Source organism: Macaca fascicularis, chromosome 3 (genome assembly GCF_037993035.2).
Source record: "Macaca fascicularis isolate 582-1 chromosome 3, T2T-MFA8v1.1".
Lineage (NCBI taxonomy): Eukaryota > Metazoa > Chordata > Mammalia > Primates > Cercopithecidae > Macaca > Macaca fascicularis.
Window position 1 is genome coordinate 145,068,458 of NC_088377.1, and position 22,160 is coordinate 145,090,617.

At 38.1% G+C, this 22,160-nt stretch overlaps 1 protein-coding gene and 1 long non-coding RNA gene across 4 annotated transcripts in view; one reads left to right on the plus strand and one right to left on the minus strand.

Annotated features, from left to right (window-relative positions):
* RELN (reelin) overlaps positions 1 to 22,160 on the minus strand; it is a 510,762-nt gene that overhangs the window by 65,339 nt on the left and 423,263 nt on the right. For all 3 annotated transcript variants that reach the window (XM_005550435.4, XM_065542420.1, XM_045387530.2), the window contains exons 37-45: positions 19,947 to 20,031; positions 18,961 to 19,143; positions 15,674 to 15,845; positions 15,470 to 15,572; positions 13,094 to 13,323; positions 7,120 to 7,340; positions 4,733 to 4,880; positions 2,217 to 2,475; positions 1,100 to 1,349 (exon numbers count right to left, since the gene is read on the minus strand). In XM_005550435.4, coding sequence (XP_005550492.3) covers positions 1,100 to 1,349; positions 2,217 to 2,475; positions 4,733 to 4,880; positions 7,120 to 7,340; positions 13,094 to 13,323; positions 15,470 to 15,572; positions 15,674 to 15,845; positions 18,961 to 19,143; positions 19,947 to 20,031 — 1,651 coding nt within the window. The remainder of the gene's footprint in view (positions 1 to 1,099; positions 1,350 to 2,216; positions 2,476 to 4,732; positions 4,881 to 7,119; positions 7,341 to 13,093; positions 13,324 to 15,469; positions 15,573 to 15,673; positions 15,846 to 18,960; positions 19,144 to 19,946; positions 20,032 to 22,160) is intronic.
* LOC141409911 (uncharacterized) lies at positions 245 to 3,928 on the plus strand. The gene is made up of 2 exons (XR_012432760.1): positions 245 to 383; positions 1,006 to 3,928. It is a non-coding gene; the product is annotated as an uncharacterized lncRNA (long non-coding RNA).

A 22,160-nucleotide genomic window follows, 5' to 3' on the forward strand; every position in this document is an offset into this window, starting at 1 on the left:
CTCATTACATTTTGTATCAGCACTGTTCCATGGAACACTTGATTTACTGGGCTCTCTGTACCTACTGAAGACAGGGTGTGCACCTTCTACTTTTCTGTCTTCTCTTTTCCAAGTTCCATCCCCACTGACTAATCTAATCTTGACTGACTGTGTCTGAGGTAGAAAGAGTATCTCTGGCATTCCTCCTAAAGTATGTCTATTACATTCAGACTAATGAGAATATTAAAAATTGTGAATTCTGCAGGACCTTGAAAATAACCAAATTCCTCAAATTTCTGCCTCCCTGCTACCCAGAATCTAAAACTGAACGATTCTAGTTTGTGTCTGCTGGAAGAAGAGTTATATGGGGATGTGAAAGACCAGGAGACCCAGAATCCTGACAGGTCTGTAAGTTCAGATAAAGAGTCCAAGTGTACAATGATGCCAGCTTTTCTCTCCTAAGATGGGTCTGTGAGTGTGAATGCATGGTATGTGTGAGCGTACACATGCACATACTCATTCTAGGGGGTGCAAATTGGTCACAGTGAGTGTGGCCTGGAATGTGCTGTGATCCACGGTGGCAAAAAATATAGGCAAAATGGGAACAACAAAATGTCATCACTTGGGGGGATATGGAGAGGAGACAATAACTGGTTTAATCTAATGCCCCAAGAATTTAAATCTGTGAATATATGTATTAATAAGTCATATATATATATATATAAATAAATCATATTGCTGATTCCTGGAATTCTCTATGTGATTGATGAGAGCCCTTATTGGAAAAATACTGCAAGTATTTATTATTCCGCGAGTCTGATACTAAAAAACTTACGGATTTACAAATTATTATTATTTAGGTTATTTACTTTATAAAAGAAGTCTTCACATATGTATGCTTAAAAAATAAGCTCACATTCTGTTGCTTTCAAAAATCAACTTTTAAAACTCAAGTTATTAATACATGCAGTATATTCAAGAATACAGTGTGGTTTGACTCAAAGTGCACTCGTGTTTTACTTACAGGTCTATCAGAGAGGCACAGTAGTCCTATGACAGAGGCAGCCACAGAAGCTCATGCACACATGCCTGTCCCTCTATCTGGAGATGGCATACTCACCATAACAAGAGTCTGTGACTGAGCAGGAGGCAGCGAAGTCTATCTGTAGGAAGGAATCCTCATTCACGGCAATGTCTGTGCTGACCACGTAACGGGTGCTGGCCTTTTCAATGAAGACCAGGGCATCACCAGTAGAGCCACACACGGGCATCTTGGTGCCTCCTGGGTGAAGCAGCCATTTCCTACTATCAAGGGTTGTGAAATCATCTTCCAAGACCGTATTACCAGAAATATTTCCTCCAATAAGAATCTGAAATGTATTTTTAAAAAATCACAAATTTTCCATTTAGTTTTAAGAAATGGAAAGTTCTGCCTTTTTCGTTTGTTTGTTTGTTTTGATCTGTCAGCCTGCTCAGAACTGGCACCGGACGGCCAGCAGGATGTGAGGGGCCTTTCACAATGCTCTTGTTTATGTCTGCTTGCCCATCTGGCAAGAAGCTACAGAAAACAAATCAGAGGATCGACAAAACCATTCACAGCCTACACCAGCTAAACTGTGCCTTTGGAAATGACATGCACCCAAGCTGGGAAGCAAAATTTGGCTTATGTGTGATTATTTTCCATGTAAAATTTCTATTTAAGGACAATTGTACCCTAAGGCATTTCAGTTCCAATTCTTTGCATGAACACTACGATTTGTTAACAGGTTCTTTGAGTTCTATTTGATATACATTTTATTATGTATAAAGATCCTTTGGAGCAGTCTATAAGGATGTGGGGGAGATTGGTTCATTTTTTTTCCTCAAAGGCTAGGAAAGAGGATTTGAGAACTACTGCATGTGGCACCAATGCTAATTTGCACATTTTCCTTTTCAGAGAATTATAACCTTGTATCACGCTTGATAAAGTCCCTCTATCCATATGGCAGAATCCTCTATGAGCAGGACCTAGTCCTTCTGTTGTGTTGTTTATTTTTATAAGCTTAGGCAATTGAAGGAATAGAGAATGAAAGGAAGCTAAATGCCATATCTAATCTAGCTGTGTGCCCTTGGGCAAGTCACTCAACTGTCAGTTCTGGGTTTCATCTACTGAGCAAGCAGGTTGAACTAAATGCCTTCTAAGGCCACATTCAGCTCAAGTGACAACAATTAAAATAGTTAATCCTGAAGAGACTGACCTGATCGATAACCCAGGGGCTGTAGAAGTGCCCGTTCTCAGACGGTTGCCACCAGCGAAGGCGAGTAGAACCAGAACGGGCTTTCAAAGGTATCTCCAGGGCAATGTACCTGCCCACATTGCTGGAATTGCTGAAAAGGAACTCCTGAAGAAGACTCCACGAGAGGCCACCGTTGAGAGAATACTGTAGGAGCACGGGTTGGCTCCTGGGGTCAGGAACGCCTTTACCACATCCCAGTCTCATGAAGAACTGCACAAATCTGACATTTGTAAATGTTACTGAAGACTTTCACTTCCACAAGAAATCCACATGCTTAACAACAGACAAGCACATGGGGTAATGCAGGGGAACGAATGGCCTCGATAAATATGGCAATTTAATGAGTGTCCAAAGCAATCACTTCAAAGTCTGATTTCCCTTTTTAATCGGAAAGGGAGTTAATTAAATGTGAAGTCTGAAAAAAGGCAATTCTGCACCCGTATTTGTCTAGCGACTCTCCTCAGAGAAGAGCCTGAGGGACCTGAGCACTCCCTGCACCCTTTGGCTCTTCTATAAAAAGATAGGAGGGGTCTAAAGGCAGTTTAGTGTGGGAGTGTGTGTTGTCATCTATTTAAGATAAATTTTACTCCTTAAACGTTGGAACTGGAAGAATGTAATTAATGTAGTTTATGCCACATAACTGGCAGATTATCTCTTCTAAGGTTTCACCAGTCGTTTTTCTGATCTCATGTTATTGGCTTTGGGAGGCACATTTAAATTCACCGGTTGTAGCACCTCTTTGTGAAAGGCCAGGCATCTTTTGGACGAGGTACGTCAAGCCTGGGCCTCTTTTCTCTCTTTTGTGCTGGGGCAGGGAGCATGAGTGTGGGGTGGTGGTGGTGGTGGCTGTGCCAGGCTCTGACTGTTGCTGGGTCTGGGGATGGATGATACTGGCCACTGAGAATGGTGGCAGCCGGCCAGTGGCAGCGTTCCCAGCTGGCAGGGAGGTGGACAGAGTGGCAAGCAACCAGCTGGGGTGCCAATGAAAACTAGCTCACATGTTATCTTTGGCAGGCAAGCTGCTGCTTTCTGGTCTGGCCACAATGCTAGCTGGTAATGCAGAATAAATTTCATGTGTAACCCAACACACATACCCACTAATGTATGCATGCTGGACATAGGAAAGATATTAAGATGTATAATACAAATATTATCAGTACCATATGTAAAACCATTCATTCCTCATGAGTTCCCTTCCCCACCCCATTCATTTATCTTTTGACCCTGAAAAAATTGGGATTTTACGTGGAGCATATTCAGTTCAATATATGCAAATCCTACACAGCATGCTACTGAGATGAGCTAAATAATGGAGCTTTTAACATTGGATTAATGAAAACATACATGGTTAGTGTCTAGTGACGTTTACATTTGTAAAAACAATAATCATTTACAGAGAAATACTTTTAGTATATGGTCTACTTGTATTGAGAAAATCCTTGTATTAACTTAGTGATAGATAAACCATGAGAGACTTACTTATTTGGGAACACCTAATAATTTCTAAATTAGAGAACTCAGCTGCTAAGAAAAATCTGAAATAAGGAACATCAAATTAAACTATATGCATTAAAGTGGGATAATGATAAAATATTGTTTTTGTAACTGTATAATTATCTCACAGAACTGTATTTTCTATGAAGTGTGATCAAATTTATAATCAATAAATAAAACATTTAGGAAAAAGAAGGGGTAAAAATGTTAAGATTTATTGTAAGATACTCTGAAATATTTCAAAAGACAAAAACATGGTTTCTTTGTTCATTTGCAAAATCAGGTCAGGGTTCCATTTTACACATGTTAAACCATCTTTCTTATCTTCCTTGTTAAGTTTTTGGCTCATCAAATGATCAAGGGATACACATCTTGACAGGACATAATCCTCTGAGCCAGTTTAAAATGTTTGTTTCTGAGTGACTGTGTTCAATTTAGAAAATGACTGCTTAGAATGTGTGAGTGAATCATTGGAAAGATGCTTATAAAGAATAAGGCTGCCCCTTCAAATGTTTTTAACTTAAATTGATAGTGGAGATAAAATTAATTGTGAATAATCTGAAGATATATTGCATTTCAACTAAGCTTTCTACTAAGCATGGTATAAGTGTAAATAATTTCCACATAGTGCAAGTGCTAATGAAAAGTATGTTATATAGAAAGATAAATCCACAATATTTGATTGAAGTTAAAGTAAATTAAACATTATTACTTCCTAATCTCAATCTTATAAAATACCAGATGTTAACTGTTGCCTGTTTAGGTATGTTTCCTTTCTGATTAAGTTTTGAATAATCTCTCTCAATTTTAGATTAGAAATTATGTAAATTGTGTCTTCCTGAAAGCTTTGATAAAGAGAAAAGTTCAGTATTTCTAATGGAAGGCCTTGTCCTTGAAATCTCTCTGCTTCTTTCTGATTTGATTATGTTCTGCTATTATACATTATGATGTGGTTTTTTTCAACAGCATCTAAAAATGATTACCTTGCATGTGATAAATCCAGGTCTCGTGTCATCAACATGCGCAAGCCATCTTCATTGAAAAAGAGGTTGTTGCCACTAGAAAGGATTCCACACTTTCGAGATGGTTTCCCACCACTCATTAATAAGAATCTATCAGATTCTAGCTGACCTGAAAAAATTGGAAAATATGGTTTACCTATGACCCCAACTATAGTGAGTTGTATTATATTTTTAAAAGGAGTATGGTAAACGCATTATGTGGTTTCAAAATACGAAGTCATAAATATTAAAGTAGTGTTTTGGGATAAGAGGCCTTTTCAACATTTTAGCTTGAATTGTTTAGCCTTGGCTGGTATACTTTACAGATTCTTGTGATAGGAGGAGGGGGTATTTTCTTGAGTATCTATGGTCCAGCTAGATGGATCCCTCCTTTCTGCTTGTTCACACTGAAAAAAAGGACACTGGTTAGTCAGAGAGTGGTTCAGGCCATCAGGAAGGTGGGGGCTTGTGTGGCCTTTCCACCAGCCTCTCTACTGTGTCCTTTCTAATGTAAGGATAGTATCAGGCAGGGACAATAAAATATTTTAAAAAACAGTTTTAATGGGAGAAATTTCAATGCCATTTATTATTGCCTATTAAATAACGTCTTTAAGGCTGGGCGCAGTGGCTCACACCTGTCATCACAGCACTTTGGGAGGCTGAGGCGGGTTGATCACCTGAGGTCAGGGGTTCGAGACTAGTCCGGCCAACATGGCAAAACCCTGTCTTTACTAAAACTACAAAAATTAGCTAGGTGTGGTGGCAGGCGCCTGTAATCTCAGCTACTCAGGAGGCTGAGGCAGGAGAATCGCTTGAACCCAGGAGGTGGAGGTTGCAGTGAGCTGAGATTGAGCCACTTCACTCCAGTCTGGGTGAAAGATCAAAACTCCATCTCAATAAATAAATAAATTAATAAAATAATATAAAATAAAATATAAAATAACATCTTTAAAAACCAGCTCTTAAATCTGTTCAGATACTCCAATTTAGTTTATTTTTTCATTGTAGTAAAATACACATCACATAAGATTTACCAATTTAACCATTTCAAAGTAAACAGTTCAGTGGCATTTAGCTGATACACTCTGTTGTGCAGTCATCACTACTACCTAGTTCCAGAACTTTTTCATAAGACTGAAAGGAAACCCTGTGCCCGTTAAACTGTCTCTGTCCCCTCATTTCCCCCTCCTCCAGCCCTGGCAAATGCTAATCTGCTTTCTGTCTTTATGAATTAACTTATTCTGAATATTTCATAAACACAGATTGACATAATATGTGGCCTTTTGTGTCTGGCTTCTTTCATTTAACATGTTTTTGAGTTTCATCTATGTTGTGGTATGTATCAGTGTTTCATTTGTTTTTATGGCTGAGTAATGTTCCACTGAATGGATATACTTAGATCTAGTTTTAAAATGTATTGTAAAACCATAAATATAACAATTTTACAAAAACTCAGCAAAAAGAAAGAAAATCTTTTTTTTTTTTTTTTTTTTTTTTTTTGAGATGGAGTCTCGCTCTGTCGCCCAGGCTAAAGTGCAGTGGTGCAATCTCGGCTCACTGCAAACTCTGCCTCTCAGGTTCAAGCGAATCACCTCCCAGTAGCTGGGATTACAAGTGCCCACCAGCCCACCTGGCTTTTTTGTGTTTTTAGTAGAGATGGGGTTTCACCATGTTGGCCAGGCTGGTCTCGAATTCCTGACCTCGTGATCCACCCGTCTCAGTCTCCCAAAGTGCTGGGATTACAGGCATGAGCCACTGCACCAGGCCAAAAGAAAATCTTTTAATCCCATTACCCTAATATGGATAGCTATTATATTTAAGACTTTCTTTTATGGAGACTTTTTTCCACAGTTTGATAAAAGTGCATATATAATTTAAATTCTTTTTCTAATCATTACATTACATGCATTTTACTATGTTGTAACACTGTCTTAATACATAATGATACTGAATTCTAGCTGTAAAACTAAACTACGGAAAGTGATGAGAGGCTATTTAAGCAGTTTGTGGTAAAGCAATAACAGGAACTTATATTTCTGGAAACACTTCCATCCAAGATTAACTCTCTATAGATATTTCCTAAAATTGTCATTAGTCAGAAATGACATGTGGTAGAAAAAATGGTGAACACAGCCTTAGTTTTTCTCAATAAAGATCTTGTAGCATGTATCAGTATCTCACTCACTGACCATTGTTTCCAAAATGGAACCCTATAAATTCAGAACTAAATGAATTCTTGGATGTTCACAACTGAAGTAATAATGAGATATTAGAATTAAACTTAATGCATTATTAGTTATCTACCAAAAATTGTGTTTAACATATAAGTTCTTTCACAAGACTACATAGAATTTGTAAGAAAAGACTACCTTCGAAATCATCTTTGAGAAAATCAGGATTTTTGGTGCTTATTTTACAGGTTGGACCTGAGTAGCCAGGGTCACATATACATTTGGTTCCATTGATACAGCTCCCCTGTCCATTACACATCTCCTCACATTGGGGACCGATGTAGACATTATCAATGGCCCATGTCACTGGCTGAGAGCCAGCAGGGTAAAATCCCTGGTACCATCTGAAACGGACAGATCTGGAAAAGAGGTACAAGTCTTTCAAAAGCTGATCGACAGAACAATATACCTTCAAAGTAAGCACATCTGATCAATGAACAATGGGAAGCTTCTACCTATGCTCAACACCCAAGAAATAGAAGACATTTGCCATTTCAGGAACAAAACTCCATTCCTCAATCTCCAGGATTTTTCCAATAAAGTTCTTGTTTCTCGTAAGCTTTTCCCAATCCTATCAGAATGTCAACATTTCACTTGATCTTCCCATCTTTTTCAATATTGACCTCCTTGGTGAAGATTTCTCCATCCCTACTATCCTTTTTTTTTTTCTTTTTTCTTTTTTCTGAGACAGAGCCTCACTCTGTCACCCAGGCTGGAGTGCAGTGGTACAATCTTGGCTTACTGCAACCTCCATCTCCTGGGTTCAAGCTATTCTCCTGCCTCAGCCTCCCGAGTGGCTGGGATTACAGGTGCCCACCACCACACCTGGCTAATTTTTGTATTTTTAGTAGAGATGGGGTTTCACCATGTTGGCCAGGCTGTTCTCCAACTCCTGACCTCAAGCGATCCACCCACCTCGACCTCCCAAAGTGCTAGGATTACAAGTGTAAGCCATCACACCCAGCCCCTACTGTCTGTTTAATACACTCTGTATAACTAATCTTTTTTAAAAAAAAAAACTGATGTAAAATTCACACAATGTAAAATTAACCATTAACCATTTAAAGTGTACACACAGTGGCATTTAGCACATTGATAGTGTTGTCCAACCATCACCTCTTTGTAGTTTCAAGACATTTTTATCACCCCAAAAGGAAACCCCATACCCATTAAACAGTTTTCCCCATCTCTCCCTCCCTGACAACTGACAACCACCAATCAGTTCTGTCTCTATGGATTTACCTCTTCTGGATATTTCATATAAATGGAAAGATAGAATATATGACCTTTTGTGTCTGGCTTCATTCACTTAGCGTAATGTTTTCAAGGTTCATTCATGGTGTAGCAAGTATCAGAATTTCATGCCTTTTATTACTGAACAATATTCCATTGTATGGATATACTAGCTTTATTTACCCATTCATTAGTTGGTGGACATTTGGTTGTTTCCATTTTTTTGGCTATTGTGAACAGTGTTGCTATGAATATTTGTGTACAGGTAATTGCTAAAATACATGTTTTCAATTCTTTTGGGTAGAAGGGTAGTGAAATTGATGGACCTTATGGTAAATGACTAATCTTTTAAATTTTTCTATCTTACTTTCTCTTCCATAATTTTGATGGAATTTCCATTATTATAGTTATCAGGGCTGGAGTTATTTAAAAGTGTGTCTATTTCCTCTACTGGCTGTGAGCTCGTAGAGGCCAATGTCCATGTCTCTTTCTTTTTTTGTACCTTTTTAAGGCAACCATATAGTGTTCATACGTAGTACCTGCTCAGTAAACCTTTTGTTGTACGTAATTTGTTGTGAAAGTCCTTATGAGCCAAACTAAGGTTTTTTGGATTTTATCTGATCAGAAACAGCCCCAAAATATTATTTTTTAAGATAAAAAGTGGCAAAATCTGATGTATTTTAAGATTCTTTGATTTCTTAACTTCTTTTTAAGTCCAAAATAATTTTCCTTTTGAATTGTCCTATCATGTTGCTGATGATAAGTTAGCTCCTTAGAAATAATCTACATATTTAGGCAGCTGTCCAGAAATATTTTAATCTATTTTATCATGTATAAAACTCCGTTCAAAGAAGATAGATTTATTTTAGAGTAGCAGGATGCAAAGATGACATGTGCACTTATTTTTGTGCCCTGTGAATCTTCTCAATTTTCAATTATCATAGCAACTAAATTCTGAATAGTTTTCTGTTTGAGAAACAGAAATTAGAAGTTAAATACCAGGGTTAAGGATGGGTAGTGAGGGAAAAATACACTTGTTAGGCTCCTAAAATTTAGTGGATAGTAAAGCAGACAGATTCAAGTTCCTACATATATTTAACCCTAATTTCATTGTTTCATCTTGCTCTGTCACCCAAGCTGGAGTGCAGTGGCATGATCTCAGCTCACTGCAACCTCCACCTCCAGGGTTCAAGCAATTCTTCTGCCTCAGCCTCCCGAGTAGCTAGGATTACAGGCACCCATCACCACGCCTGGCTACTTTTTGTATTTTTAGCAGAAACGAGGTTTTACCATGTTAGCCAGGCTGGTCTCAAACTTCTGACCTCAAGTGATCTGGCCACCTTGGCCTCTCAAAGTGCTGGGATTATAGGTGTGAGCCACCGCACCCAGTCCCAAACTCCAACTATATTAAGCTGCCCCCAAAATGCCAGTCCATAATTAAACTTTATTTTCAAATACTTGTCAGAGTTTAGTCTTGGCAAGAAGCACTGCTTACCTTTTGAACTTTCAGACTGCTGAGCTGAGGGAAATGGCTGGAGTTTTCCTTTGAACAAAAGCCTACAAGGATGTTTTTGAACTTATTTATTCAAATGTTCTGAATACAAATGAACCACCTTAGTTGGATATTTATTATTGTTCACCTGCCTTGACACAGAAACTGCAAGCACTATGATAAATGGACTGAAGGGTCTGGTTTCACTGAGGTTCCCTTCTGCTGAAATCTTATTTTGAAAATTTCTCACTGCCACCCTCCTTGGTGAATGTCAACATCTGTTCTTCTAAGCCAGTCGTATTCAAAAGGATCTGTTTTTTAAACATAAACTTAAAATTTCAAGCACACAACATTGCTTTCATTAAATAGGGGTTCTGGCTGACTCATTACGAAGCTGCATAAAGCAAAAACAATTAGGAACTTTTAAAGACAAAAGGACTCTAAAAGGACACAAGGTGATACGAATAAAATTAGATGAAAGCTCATAGTTATTCTTTGCATGTAAATGGACTATATATGTAGAGGCAACAAAATTTGACTATTTTGCACCTGAGAACATTGAATACACTTTTTGTGTGTATCTAGTATCCAACAAATGCACAGAAAAAAGTATTTTAAACATGGATTTTTGTGTGTGTGTATATATATATATTTAGCATCCAGCACTTGTGCCATTACTATGTACCATGTTGAATACCAACCAAGGGATGGTTCACTGAGTTGGAGAAAATTTAACTTTTGCCTTCCAGCCATTCATGCCTGCATGGGTGTTAAGAAGAGTGCTAATTCTTTTCCTGAAACAAGGAGTAGCCAACACCCTAAGGCAAAGTTTTCTCCTCACAGAAATGGTTGAAGGCAGTTTGAAAGGTGCATTTATACCATTCTGAAAACAGGCATGCATGCCTCCTTGATACATTTACTTTCTTTTCAGAGAAATAAAAATGACACGGAATGCAAATAATGTGACAGTCTAGATTCTGTACACTATTATAGTATTGTGTTTTGTAAGTGGCTTTGTACTAGTGGGTGAAAATACAGATGTCTGCAATTCTCTTGTTGATATTTCCAAATTATATTGTCATGCCTTACGTGGAAGCACAGCACAGTGGGCATTACCAACACTGGGCGAGGTGGTCTCTGTGATGCTGGAGCACTCCCCTGGCATGAGCGTCTTCACTCAGTGCCTCTGACTGGCAGATCTTTGCCATCTTATTTCATACACCTTTAGATGGGATTTTTCCACGTGGGAACTTGCTGAAGCAAGTCTCAGTTGGCAAAACAACCTAAAATCATAACCTACAATCTATCTTTAGGGTGGTTTTCTATTTAATCTAATTCTTAGCTGGATAATTGGAGGAAATTGGAGGTCCATTAAACAGAAAACCTAGTGTTTTTCCGTAATACCGTGAGGGAGTTCGGCAGACTGCTCTGTATCTAGAAGCCTGTGTTACTCCATTCAGGCTGCTGTAACAAAATACCATAAATCGGGTGGCTTATAAATAACAGAAATTTATTTCTCACACTTCTGGAGGCTGGGAAGTCCAAGATCAAGGAGCCAGCACATCAGTGTCTGCTGAGGGCTCACTTGTGGTTTATGGATGGTGCCTTCCTGCTGGGTCCTCACATGGTGGAAGAGGCAAGGCAGTCTACTGGGGTCTCTTTTATAAGGGCACTGATGCCAATCATGAGGGCTCCACTTTCATGAACTAATCGCCCCCTAAAATGCCCCATCTCCTTATTCCATTACCTTCAGGGGAATGAATTGAGACATGTGAATTTCAACAACAATTCAGACCACAGCAGTGCCTAAGCTATCTAGGCCTTTCCCTTGCCTGTCCTGCTCATAGGCATGGTCTTTCAACAGCTATGCTTCTCTTGGAACACCTAGCTTTCAGGCTACAGCTGATAGGTTCAGATTTGGAAATTTGGAATTAAGAGCTCCAGGCAATGAAAGCTCTAGTTTGCTGAGTGATGTTAAAGTGAGCACTATAAAAACAAGGATCACAAACTTCTGTTGCTAAGTTCCCCACACTTTCTGAGCGAAGTCCATGAAATTCCCCAGTATCTTTCCAATAAGTTCTTTCACCTTTTTGGTAAGCCTCTTTATATTTCTTGCAACATACGATCTTAAGTAATACAACTATTTTGAATAAAAACTTTTTCCTGGCTTATTTTCCCCTGTCAGATTCTTCTAAAGACAAGCTCCCCCCAACCAATGGTAGCTTTCTGGTTGTGCTGGCTGTGTCATTAGCTCCATCTATTCCTACAATCTCCAGAGACACTCTTTGCCTCCTCTGGCTGTCAGTTCTAAAGAACTTTGAGGACATTTTGCTTAGTAATGCTTGTTTTTAAAAAGATAGTTGGATTTCCTATTAGAATCATATCCTGGCATAATCACAAGGATTAGTAAATGATATATTCAACAACCCAAAATATTAAAATCCTTAGCAATCAATTTATAACAGTTATGCTGATAATATAATGAGTGGATAGATCTATGTTCAAAGAGATGCAGACTTTAAAAAATTCACTTTCACCCTTTTGGAAAAGTACTAGGTATTAGTAGTCTTGTTTGAAGACTCAAGACTTCTAATTATGCTCAGTTTCACATCAGGAATATAAATCTATTTCCATCTTGAAAGTATGATATTAGTACTTTCTTCTTTTTTTGACATACTCTGAAAGAAAACATTCTTTATTCTGAGAGAAAAGACAGAAATTTGGAGGCAGACTGCTTTGTTGACTTCCTCTCTTTCTTCACTTTTATTATTAGTTTTATTTTTTGAAATATACTTTTCATTTCATTTCTGTTGGGGGTGAAGTCCTTTATCTCTAAGTTGTTTTTCAGCAGAAGAGTCAAATATATGTAACAAGAATGCTCAGAGAGGTTGGAAAAGTAGAGATGCCTGGGGGCAACGTGCTAGCCTTTTTTTTTTTTTTAATGAGACACCAGAAATATTCTGTGGGCTTCTATGCTCCCTATGTACACTCTCCCTGCATAAGACATATAGGCAGATGTTTGAAAGTCATAATATTCTAGCTGCATTTATATCGTGAGGTGGGAGTAGGCAGAGGAACGTCACAGCATTAGGGGAAAACCCTATTTTTGTTGCGTTCTAACTGATCTAAGAGACATTCACAAGGATATGAACCCCACTACAGGGTGCAGCCCACGGTGTGCTGTTAAAATCTACCTTCAAACTAGAAATTAGTAGTTATGTCAGCTCAGTGTCCTACATTTTAAATAGCCACTGATCTGCTTCCTGGACAACTGAGGAAGAAATGTCAGGTGGAAATTTCCCCGTGATAAAGTGGCAAGTGAATGACGACTTCAGGAATAAACTGTCAAATGAGAAACAAATGTGGCGGCAAGCAGCGGGTCCTCACCCACAAAGGTGCAGCTTCCCAAAGTGCACGACCTCCCTCCTCCAGCCCTGCATGGTTCCCGCGTAGTAGGTGCTGCTGGGGTGGTGCTCGGTGGAGCATAAGGAGCTGACGTGGCTGCTGCTGTGGTAGCAGAGCGGCAGCAGCAGGTGCCAGGTCGCCCCGAAGTCCCTTGAAAATTCCAGTCTCACTGGATCCGCGGATGAGCTATCAGTCGAGCAGCCGACATTGATCTTGGGATGAAGAAAAAACGATACAAATTACCTCAGAGCAACAAGCCTTGAAATGATTCACCACTTCATTATTTTCTAGGGTCCATTTTCCTGGGAACTGTTTTGTTGAAATATTTAACACTATAAAATTATGTTTTGCCTAACTGAGTCATATTGTATATTACCTTTAAATTATAATTTTTCATAAAGAACCTCAAAGGGCCTCATGAAAAATTTATTTCCCTTCATTTTATAAAAAGCAGGAAGTGGATAAGGCAGAGGCTGGGACAATTCCAAATTTTATCTTTGGCCCATTTTCCTAGCCAAGCCAAGCACATCATAGTGAAAAGACTGTTTCCCTAACCCTGTTAGCTTCCCCTGCCCCATCTACTAGGTAGGATACCTTCTATTTTCCTTCTTGTGACACCTTCCAAATAATCCCAAGGGTTTTACGCATGAATCTTCAATGCATATTCAATACCAAAAGAGAATACAAACATTGTCATCATTTCCCTGGCACAGGGAAAGATCTTTTTAAAATTATATATACTTAAGGTGTACCCATACTGTTTTGATATAATATACAAAGTGAAATAATTACTATGGCCAAGCAAATTAACCTATCTATCACCTTCCATAGTTACCTTTTGTGTATGTGGTAAGAGCACCTCAAATCTATTCTCTTAACATGTTTTCAGCATACAATATTATATTATTAACTATGGTCTTCATGCTGTACATTGGATCTCTAGACTTATTCATCCTACATAACTGCAAGCTTGTCTCCTTTCACCTACTTCTTCCCACATCCTTCCCCTCCCTGCCCTGGTATCCACCAGTGTATTCTGTCTTTATGTAAAGACCTTTTTAGCCATTAGGGAAACAATGGCTTTCCCTTCCTTTTTCCATGCTTTCAAGTGCATTAAAATAAACTGAATAAATACATGCAATTCTTTCTATAAAAATTGTCCCCTTTCCAATGGAGATTAACATTTTCTTACTATCATGCCATCAAAGCATAGCAACCAGTTATTGATATATATAGTTACATATAGCCATCTATAGTTATATATCAATAAATATACACTATACATATTATGTGTGTGTAGGTATGTGAACTTACATACCTTTTACCTTCTGATGAGTAACTATTGACATTTGATAAACTTTCACCTATAGGCGCTTGTTTCTACCTGAATTCTTTTTTTTTTTTTTTTTTTTTTGGAGATGGAGTCTCACTTTGTCACCCAGGCTGGAGTATAGTGGCGTGATCTCGGCTCACTGCAGCCTTCACCTCCCGGGTTCAAGCAATGCCCCTGCCTCAGCCTCCTGAGCAGCTGGGATTACAGGTGTGCACCACCACACCCGGCTAATTTTTGTATTTTTTAGTAGAGACGGGGTTTCACCATGTTGGTCAGGCTGGTCTTGAACTCCTGACCTCATGATCTGCCCGCCTTGGCCTCCCAAAGTCCTGGGATTACAGGTGGGAGCCATCGCGCCTGGCTGATAATGGAACTCTTAAATGGGCTAAAGATGTCATCTTTTATCAGCTATGAAAAAATATTCTGAAAAGTTAATATTCTAAAACGCCGGTATAATGTACCTTTGGTTCTGCTGATTTTATCTAAGGTTTTGAAATATGTAAATATTTTTATGTTAATTATTAATTTGCTCTCTTGACAAATATAAGGAGTGCATAAATATTAATAAAATACACAGAGCAAATATATTTGAAGTTATAAAACAGTGTAGTATTATCTGTAAAATTAATAACATCATGATAAATATTATATAAATATACTAGCATGGCATAGACTATAGTTACATTTGACCTGGTCCCTAAGAAATTTTAAGTTTCACATAAAAAGTGTGGAAATATAATACAAGAATAGTATGAGCCTTTTCATTTTTAAAATGTTTAAAATATTTCAACTTCCCATTGTAGCAGGTGGGGAAGCTACGTCATAAAGGATAAGAATTCAGAAATAAACCTTAGTATGACAATTGACTCTGTTAATAAAGGTAAATGATGATGCTAAAACCTCTTACATCCTTGCACAAAAATGGGAGGTCATAATGCATGAAATCATCTGAGATTTTCCTCCTCTTTCCCAGGTTTTGTTCAATATAAAATTGAAAGCATTTATTCTAGAACAAAGTCAAGTACCTCAAATTGTATGATGGTGTTCTCATTCACATTGAGGTCACGGGTGGTAATGGAATGCTCACCAACTTCATTGGAAACAAACACCATAGCTGAATCTTCTTCCCTGTTACACAGGTAAACAACCAGGAACCCATTTAGGCAAAAGTTCATCATGATTTGTATGCAAGAGTGGTTTCATGTTTAGATTCTTAATTAAATACTTACGGTGCCCCCTTTGAAGAATATGGACAATAAAGACCAATGTTACCACCAGGATAGAAAAACCAATTGTCTTCTCTGGGCCCAAAGTCAAATGTATCCAGGAGCATCATGGGGTTGTTTAAATTATTTCCATCGATAATGAAGTCGTCAACAATCCAGATTTCTTCTTTCTTACCTAAGGCGTTTTTGGATAAAGCAAGTTTTTCCAGTGATGAAAATCAAATGAACACTTTTGCCCATTGAAAGAAAGCAAAGGACAAAAGCAACTCAGTAACAATAAGTTAAACATATGCCTTCTACAGGACGATTTTTTTGAGCCCAGGAGTTCAAGACCAGCCTGGACAACATAGTAAGGGCTTATCTCTACAAAAAATAAAAAAAATTAGCCAGGTGTGGTTGCACATGCCTGTAGTCCTAGCTACTCAGGAGGCTGAGGTGGGAGGACTGCTTGGGTCCAGGAGTTTGAGGTTATAGTGAGCTGTGATCATGCCACGGCACTCCAGCCTGGGCAAGAGAGCAAGACCATGTCTCAAAAAAGAACCACACAAACCACCCCCCCGCCAAATCCATATGCTTTCTAGGGGAAAAAAAAAACCCATAAAGTACATAACAGTATATTGTCAGTGATTAAAATTGGCCAGGTGCAGTGGCTCACGCCTGTAATCCCAGCACTTTGGGAGCCCAAGGTGGGCGGATTGCCTGAGCCTGGGCAATATGGCAAAACTCTGTCTCCACAAAAAAAAAACAAACAAACAAATAACCAAAAAAATTAGCTAGGCGTGGTGGTGCGTGCCTGTAGTCCCAGCTACTCAGGAGGCTGTGGGGGAGGACGGTTGAGCCTGGGAGGTGGAGGTTGCAGTGAGCCAAGGTCTCACCACTGCACTCCAGCCTGGGCAGCAGAACAAGACGCTGTCTCAAAAAAAAAAAAAAAAAAAAAAAAAAAACGAAAAAATTAAGCTTGCAACCATATTAAATCGATATAGCATGGAACTGCCTTGTTAATTTCAGAAAGCTGTGATAATGCTTTGTATATCATGTACGTGAAAGCATGCTGTCCTTCAAATAATAGCAGTGCTATGAACCCTCCCCTGGCAAGAGTGGGTTTTGAGTTGTGTTTTAGTGGTTTAGGGGAATCTGTGAGAATGGGTGGTCAGTTAGTGGACTTAGAACCAAGGTACACTAACCAGTCTATTCAGGGAGCAATTCATGACTTTTTAGGGTCAACCCATACTTGAGTCAGGCTGAAGGACTGTGGCCATTAAAAGAATGCCCTGATACACAATTGTATTTATTTGTTTATTTAACAAAGAAGAAAAATATTCTCTGATCAATAATACTCCATGTTATCTTAATGTTTTTCAAGTCTTCTATGTTGATCTGGAGATACTGTGGGAATATATAGGAAACAAGGGAAATCACTCTTTTTACTGCTATAGGATTTGATTCAGTGATTTAGACCAGGTGTTTAAGGAATATGTTATAGAGTAGATAAGAAGGGCAAACGCCAGGCTGCTTTTGTAAAGCACTGTTTGGACTGACCTTGAAACAAGGTGATAAGTCCATGCCAAGCAGAAATGTCAAGATTCCCTAGGTTGCTTCTTCACTGATTTCTACTTTAGTACAATTCTTACAGAACATTTTTAAAAAGGAACTGTAAATAGGAGCCTGTAGAACAAACCTGATGCTTTGAATGAAATCACAGGTCTCTATCTCTAATCCTATCACTATTCTAATTTTAGTCACATTCTTTCCTCTTCTTGTTTAGAAAGTGGTTGGTGGAATCAATGAAAAAAACATTAGATGAGCATTCCAAACATAGTATGAAGGCAGCAATCCCTCTGTCACCCAGGCTGGAGTGCAGTGGTGCCATCTGGCTCACTCCAACCTCTGCCTCCCGGGTTCAAGCGATTCTCCTGCCACAGACTCCCGAGTAGTTGGGATTACAGGTGTGTGCCACCACGCCCAGCTAATTTTTTTGTATTTTTGTACAGATGGGGTTTCACCATGTTGGCCAGGCTGGTCTCGAACTCCTGACCTCAGGTGATCCACCTGCCTCGGCCTCCCTAAGTGCTGGGATTACAGTTGTGAGCCACCGCACCTGGCACATTCCTTTTTTGGACTTTTATTCAGTGACAAGATGTATGTATATGTTTCACAATAAATTAAAAATTTTGTTTTATGTTTTATTTTTAACTTATTAATTGTTAACGAAATAGGTTAAATTTTAGAGAAGGGAGAACCTTTGCCTTTTCCATTTTTGTGTTACCTCTGCAAAGAATCTGCTGCTTAATGTGGCATCTCCATATTTATTTAGGAGATTATATGCATGACTTGGTAAAGTCTGGTCCTTTATAATCAGCAGTTAATAGAAATATAGGAAGCAACAAAACATTACCAATTTGTAGAATCATTTTCTGTAACCATTTGAAATGCTATTAAATTATACATTCACTTTAACTTATCACTGAAGCAAGTGTATGTGATAAGAATATTTTATCTATAGCACTATCTGCTTGGTCTAAGTCCCTCTCACTTCATCATGGCATTTTGCAATAGTGTTCTATTTCACTAATGAAACGCCACAATCAGAAGAACTATGTATTCCCAAATAAATGCAACAAAAATGTCATTACAATTGATGAGTGCCTAATGATAATGCTGGATTATTTTATAAAGCTTTAGCTCTGTAACAGAATTCAGCTATATTTACATTAACAGGAGAACCTACAGTCAAATAGGAAGAGATTATATATACATATATATATGTTAAATATTTAACTATTTATTGAGACTTGTTGATATGGTTTGGCTCTGTGTCCCCACCCAAATCTCATTTTGAATTGTACTCCCATAATTCCCATGTATTGTGGAAGGGACCAAGTGGGAGATAATTGGAATCATGAGAGCAGTTTCCTCCATAATGTTCTCGTGGTAGTAAGTCTGATGAGATCTGATGGGTTTATCAGGGGTTTCCGCTTTTGCATCTTCCTTATTTTCTCTTGCTGCCACCATGTAAGACATGGCTTTCACCTCCCACCATGATTCTGAGGCCTCCCCAGCCATGTGGAACTGTAAGTCCAATTAAACCTCTTTTTCTTCCCAATCTGGGTATGTCTTTATCAGCAGCATGAAAACGGACTAATACACTTGTCAAAAGTGAAGCATGTACAATGTGTGTGCTGTGGACAGTTAAGCTGCTCAGTTCACAAACACTACCTCCACACCTTAGAAACAAATGTGTTAACATGCCACTGTCAGTTTTGATCACAGGAGAACACATGCATTTTTACCATTATTATAAGGTTGCCAGAGTCTGAATCTTGTAGCATTGGTTTGGGCAGTATATGGCAAGGGAACATTGATGAAAAGTATATTGGTTGTTTGAGGAAAGTAAAATTCATCCATCAGGTGCCAAGTGATTCCTCCATTGATGGAGAATTGTAATAGAATAGAGTGAGATCTCTCTGGGGTACCTAGGAAGAAGATAACACAGGTACAAAACATATTGTGATAAAAATGGGGAAATGGTATGTTGTTGGCTGAATCTTTAGGCATCAATGCATACGTGAACTTATGTTTTATAGTTTATATGGAGGCTTTATAGTCCAAATACTTCAGAAGCGACTTAAGGGGATGACAGGTTGGGCTTTCTGTATATCTCAAAATACACACCAAACCTTGGATGTGCACACAATAATACCTCTCTTTTTCTCTGAGATATGCACAGACATCTTTCTGTATTTAGGAAACTTTACATCAAAACATTTTGATTCTACAGGCATCACGGTTTTACAAAGGGTCAAACATTTAAATCTCAGGATATAAACAGAAAAACTACTTGAATATGTATTATATCTACCATCAATTTGTTCAAGAAAATCATTTAGTTAATATGAAAAGTCAATGACTAAGAATAGGCTTTTTTTTGGATTCATATCTGTAAAAGAAAAACCACATTTTTCACAAGTTAAACATTTTAAAATTTAGATTTCTTTTAGTTAGAAAGTAGTGGTGGAAAGACTCAGGGGCATGATGATAAATTTAACTACCATAGAACTAATAGGATTATAGCTATATGAAATTATTTAAAATCAGTATTCCCCCCCTTATATTAAGATAAACTTAAAGAAAAATACTTGTAAACATTTATGTGTACCAATGTATGTTAGCTCTTCCATATAACAAAACTTATGGGCCTTAAATCTGTGATTTTTTGTGGAAAAGGAATTGTACAGGGGAGAATTCTCTTGAAGGAAAATAATGAATTCGTACTTACCTTTTGCTATAAATCTAAGTGAAAACTGGACATACATCGTATTTGTACAATCCAGATCTCTTGAAATAAGCATCCTTATTCCTTCCTGAAAATAAAAACATATATGTTAAGCAACTCTTTTTTTCACTTGCAAAATTGTGTCCCTTTGATTTTATACACCTAACTTGCATTAGCCGAGTAATAAATACATATCATGATTAAGAAGCAAATTTTGCCTAGTTTAAAAGGAAATATGGGATGATCCTTGTTTCCCCTCTCTAAATGGCTTCATATCCTGTGCCTGAATGACACAGTTTCATTGTTTCAACTCGAAATCATACTTTTCTGTGACTCTTCTAAAAAGTGGTGCAAAAATGATAGCATTCCATATCTACAGGCCTTTTAAAAAAATAGACTCCTTTGATCACAGCATGTTATGAGAGGAGTAACGAGGAAGCAGATGGAATATGTGCCAAGTGCTCCCGCTGGAAGATGGGAACTAATAGGTAACTTTCTCAGGGTTCCAAGGAGTCTTAGGAACTTACTACTCCTTTGCTCACTCTGATAGCCCCAGGGGCTCTCATTCAGGTGGACACACCACCACCCCTCAGTGGGTCAAGTTAAATAAGGCATAACTAAGACAAGGCCTGATGCTCAGGCTGTAAGCATTCATGCAGAGAAGTCAATGAACAAGGAAACAGACCACATTAGCTTTCATAATTTTTTCTGCTAATTTAACTACTTCTGGTTGCCTAGGATTGACAACTCGAAAGGTTCTTTTCTTCATGGGTACATAGGATTGCAGTGACAGCCAGTAAAACAGAATTTCACTATGCAAATAGCCTAAGGTCCAAACAGGTCTTTTAGTTTTTCAGCTGCAACTTCTGAATGACGTGACTCTTAACAGATGCATGGCTGTGTGATAATAAGTGGACACTGTCAACTGATTTCTCATCAACTAACAAATGCCAAATGTAATTTTAGCTAAAAGAGAACATTTTTCCTCTTCTTCATCATATATATTATAGATCACATTGCTCAATAGCTGAAAAAAAATGTAAGTAGAGCAAATTCCACAATAGCAACCATATGTTGAGTGCCTATACATGCTGGGTGCTAAGATAGACACTTTACTCATTTAAAGCACCTAGCACTACTAAGAGAAAAATGTTATTCTCATGTTGCAGATAAGGAAACTAAAACTCAGGGAGGGAAAGTAACTTCCTCAAGATTACATAGTTTGTAAGTAGTGATGGTAGGATTTGAACCCAGATATGTCATATTATAAAATGTGTATCCTTTATAAGATACCAGTGTTTTGTTTATTAAACTATCTTTTGGTTTGGGGAGAAAAATATCCAGATAATGCCAAAGGTAGAATTTGAAAATTATTTGATGTTGTAATAAAAACGCAAGTGCATTTAACCTATCTCATAACTTCACAAAGCACAGATTCATACTTCCACAACAGGTTGCCATGTAAAAGCCTCATATTTCTAGTCTTTGTTTTTTCTTTTATGCCTAGTAATTCACTGCTCTGCTCAGTCCATGATCCCTAACCCATGCGTCTTCTTCATTTCTTCATGTCTTAATGTCTTTACCCTCTTCCTTATACACTTGCATAAAGCCTTGGATTTTGTTTTTTTTAAGAGACAGAGTCTTGCTCTGTTTCCCAGTGGCTATTTATAAATGTTATCATAGCTCACTAGAGACTCGAACTCCTGGCCTCAAATGATCCTCCCACCTCAGCCCCCACTGTAGCTGGGACTAGAGATGTGCACCACTGTGCCTGGCTAAGTGTTGGATTCTTTTAGAGCTCAATGCTATGTGGAAGTTGAGGTTCAGAGGAAAGGTCCCTTCTTCAGATTGTAATGAAAAAGCTTTGAGGTAGATAGTTGACAGATTCAGGTAATAAATATCCCTTGCTAACATCAAAATATAGAAGTAGGATTACTCTTTCCCCTTGATTATGGAATGCAAGTATAAAATTGTTCCCATGCGTCAATACAAGACACTCATAAAGGGACCTATTTTACACTGTATTTTGTAGGAGCAATTTTATTGAAAGTGGGCATGATTTGTAAACTGAAAGTATCTTTCTTTTATATTTGCAATATTTGTTTATAGGTTAGCATTTTGTATTGATATTTATACAGCAGAACTGTCAAACTCTGCTGCCACATACATTCTAGTTCACACAGATGTGTTTTCTCATCCTTTTTCAGGTTCAGTGAT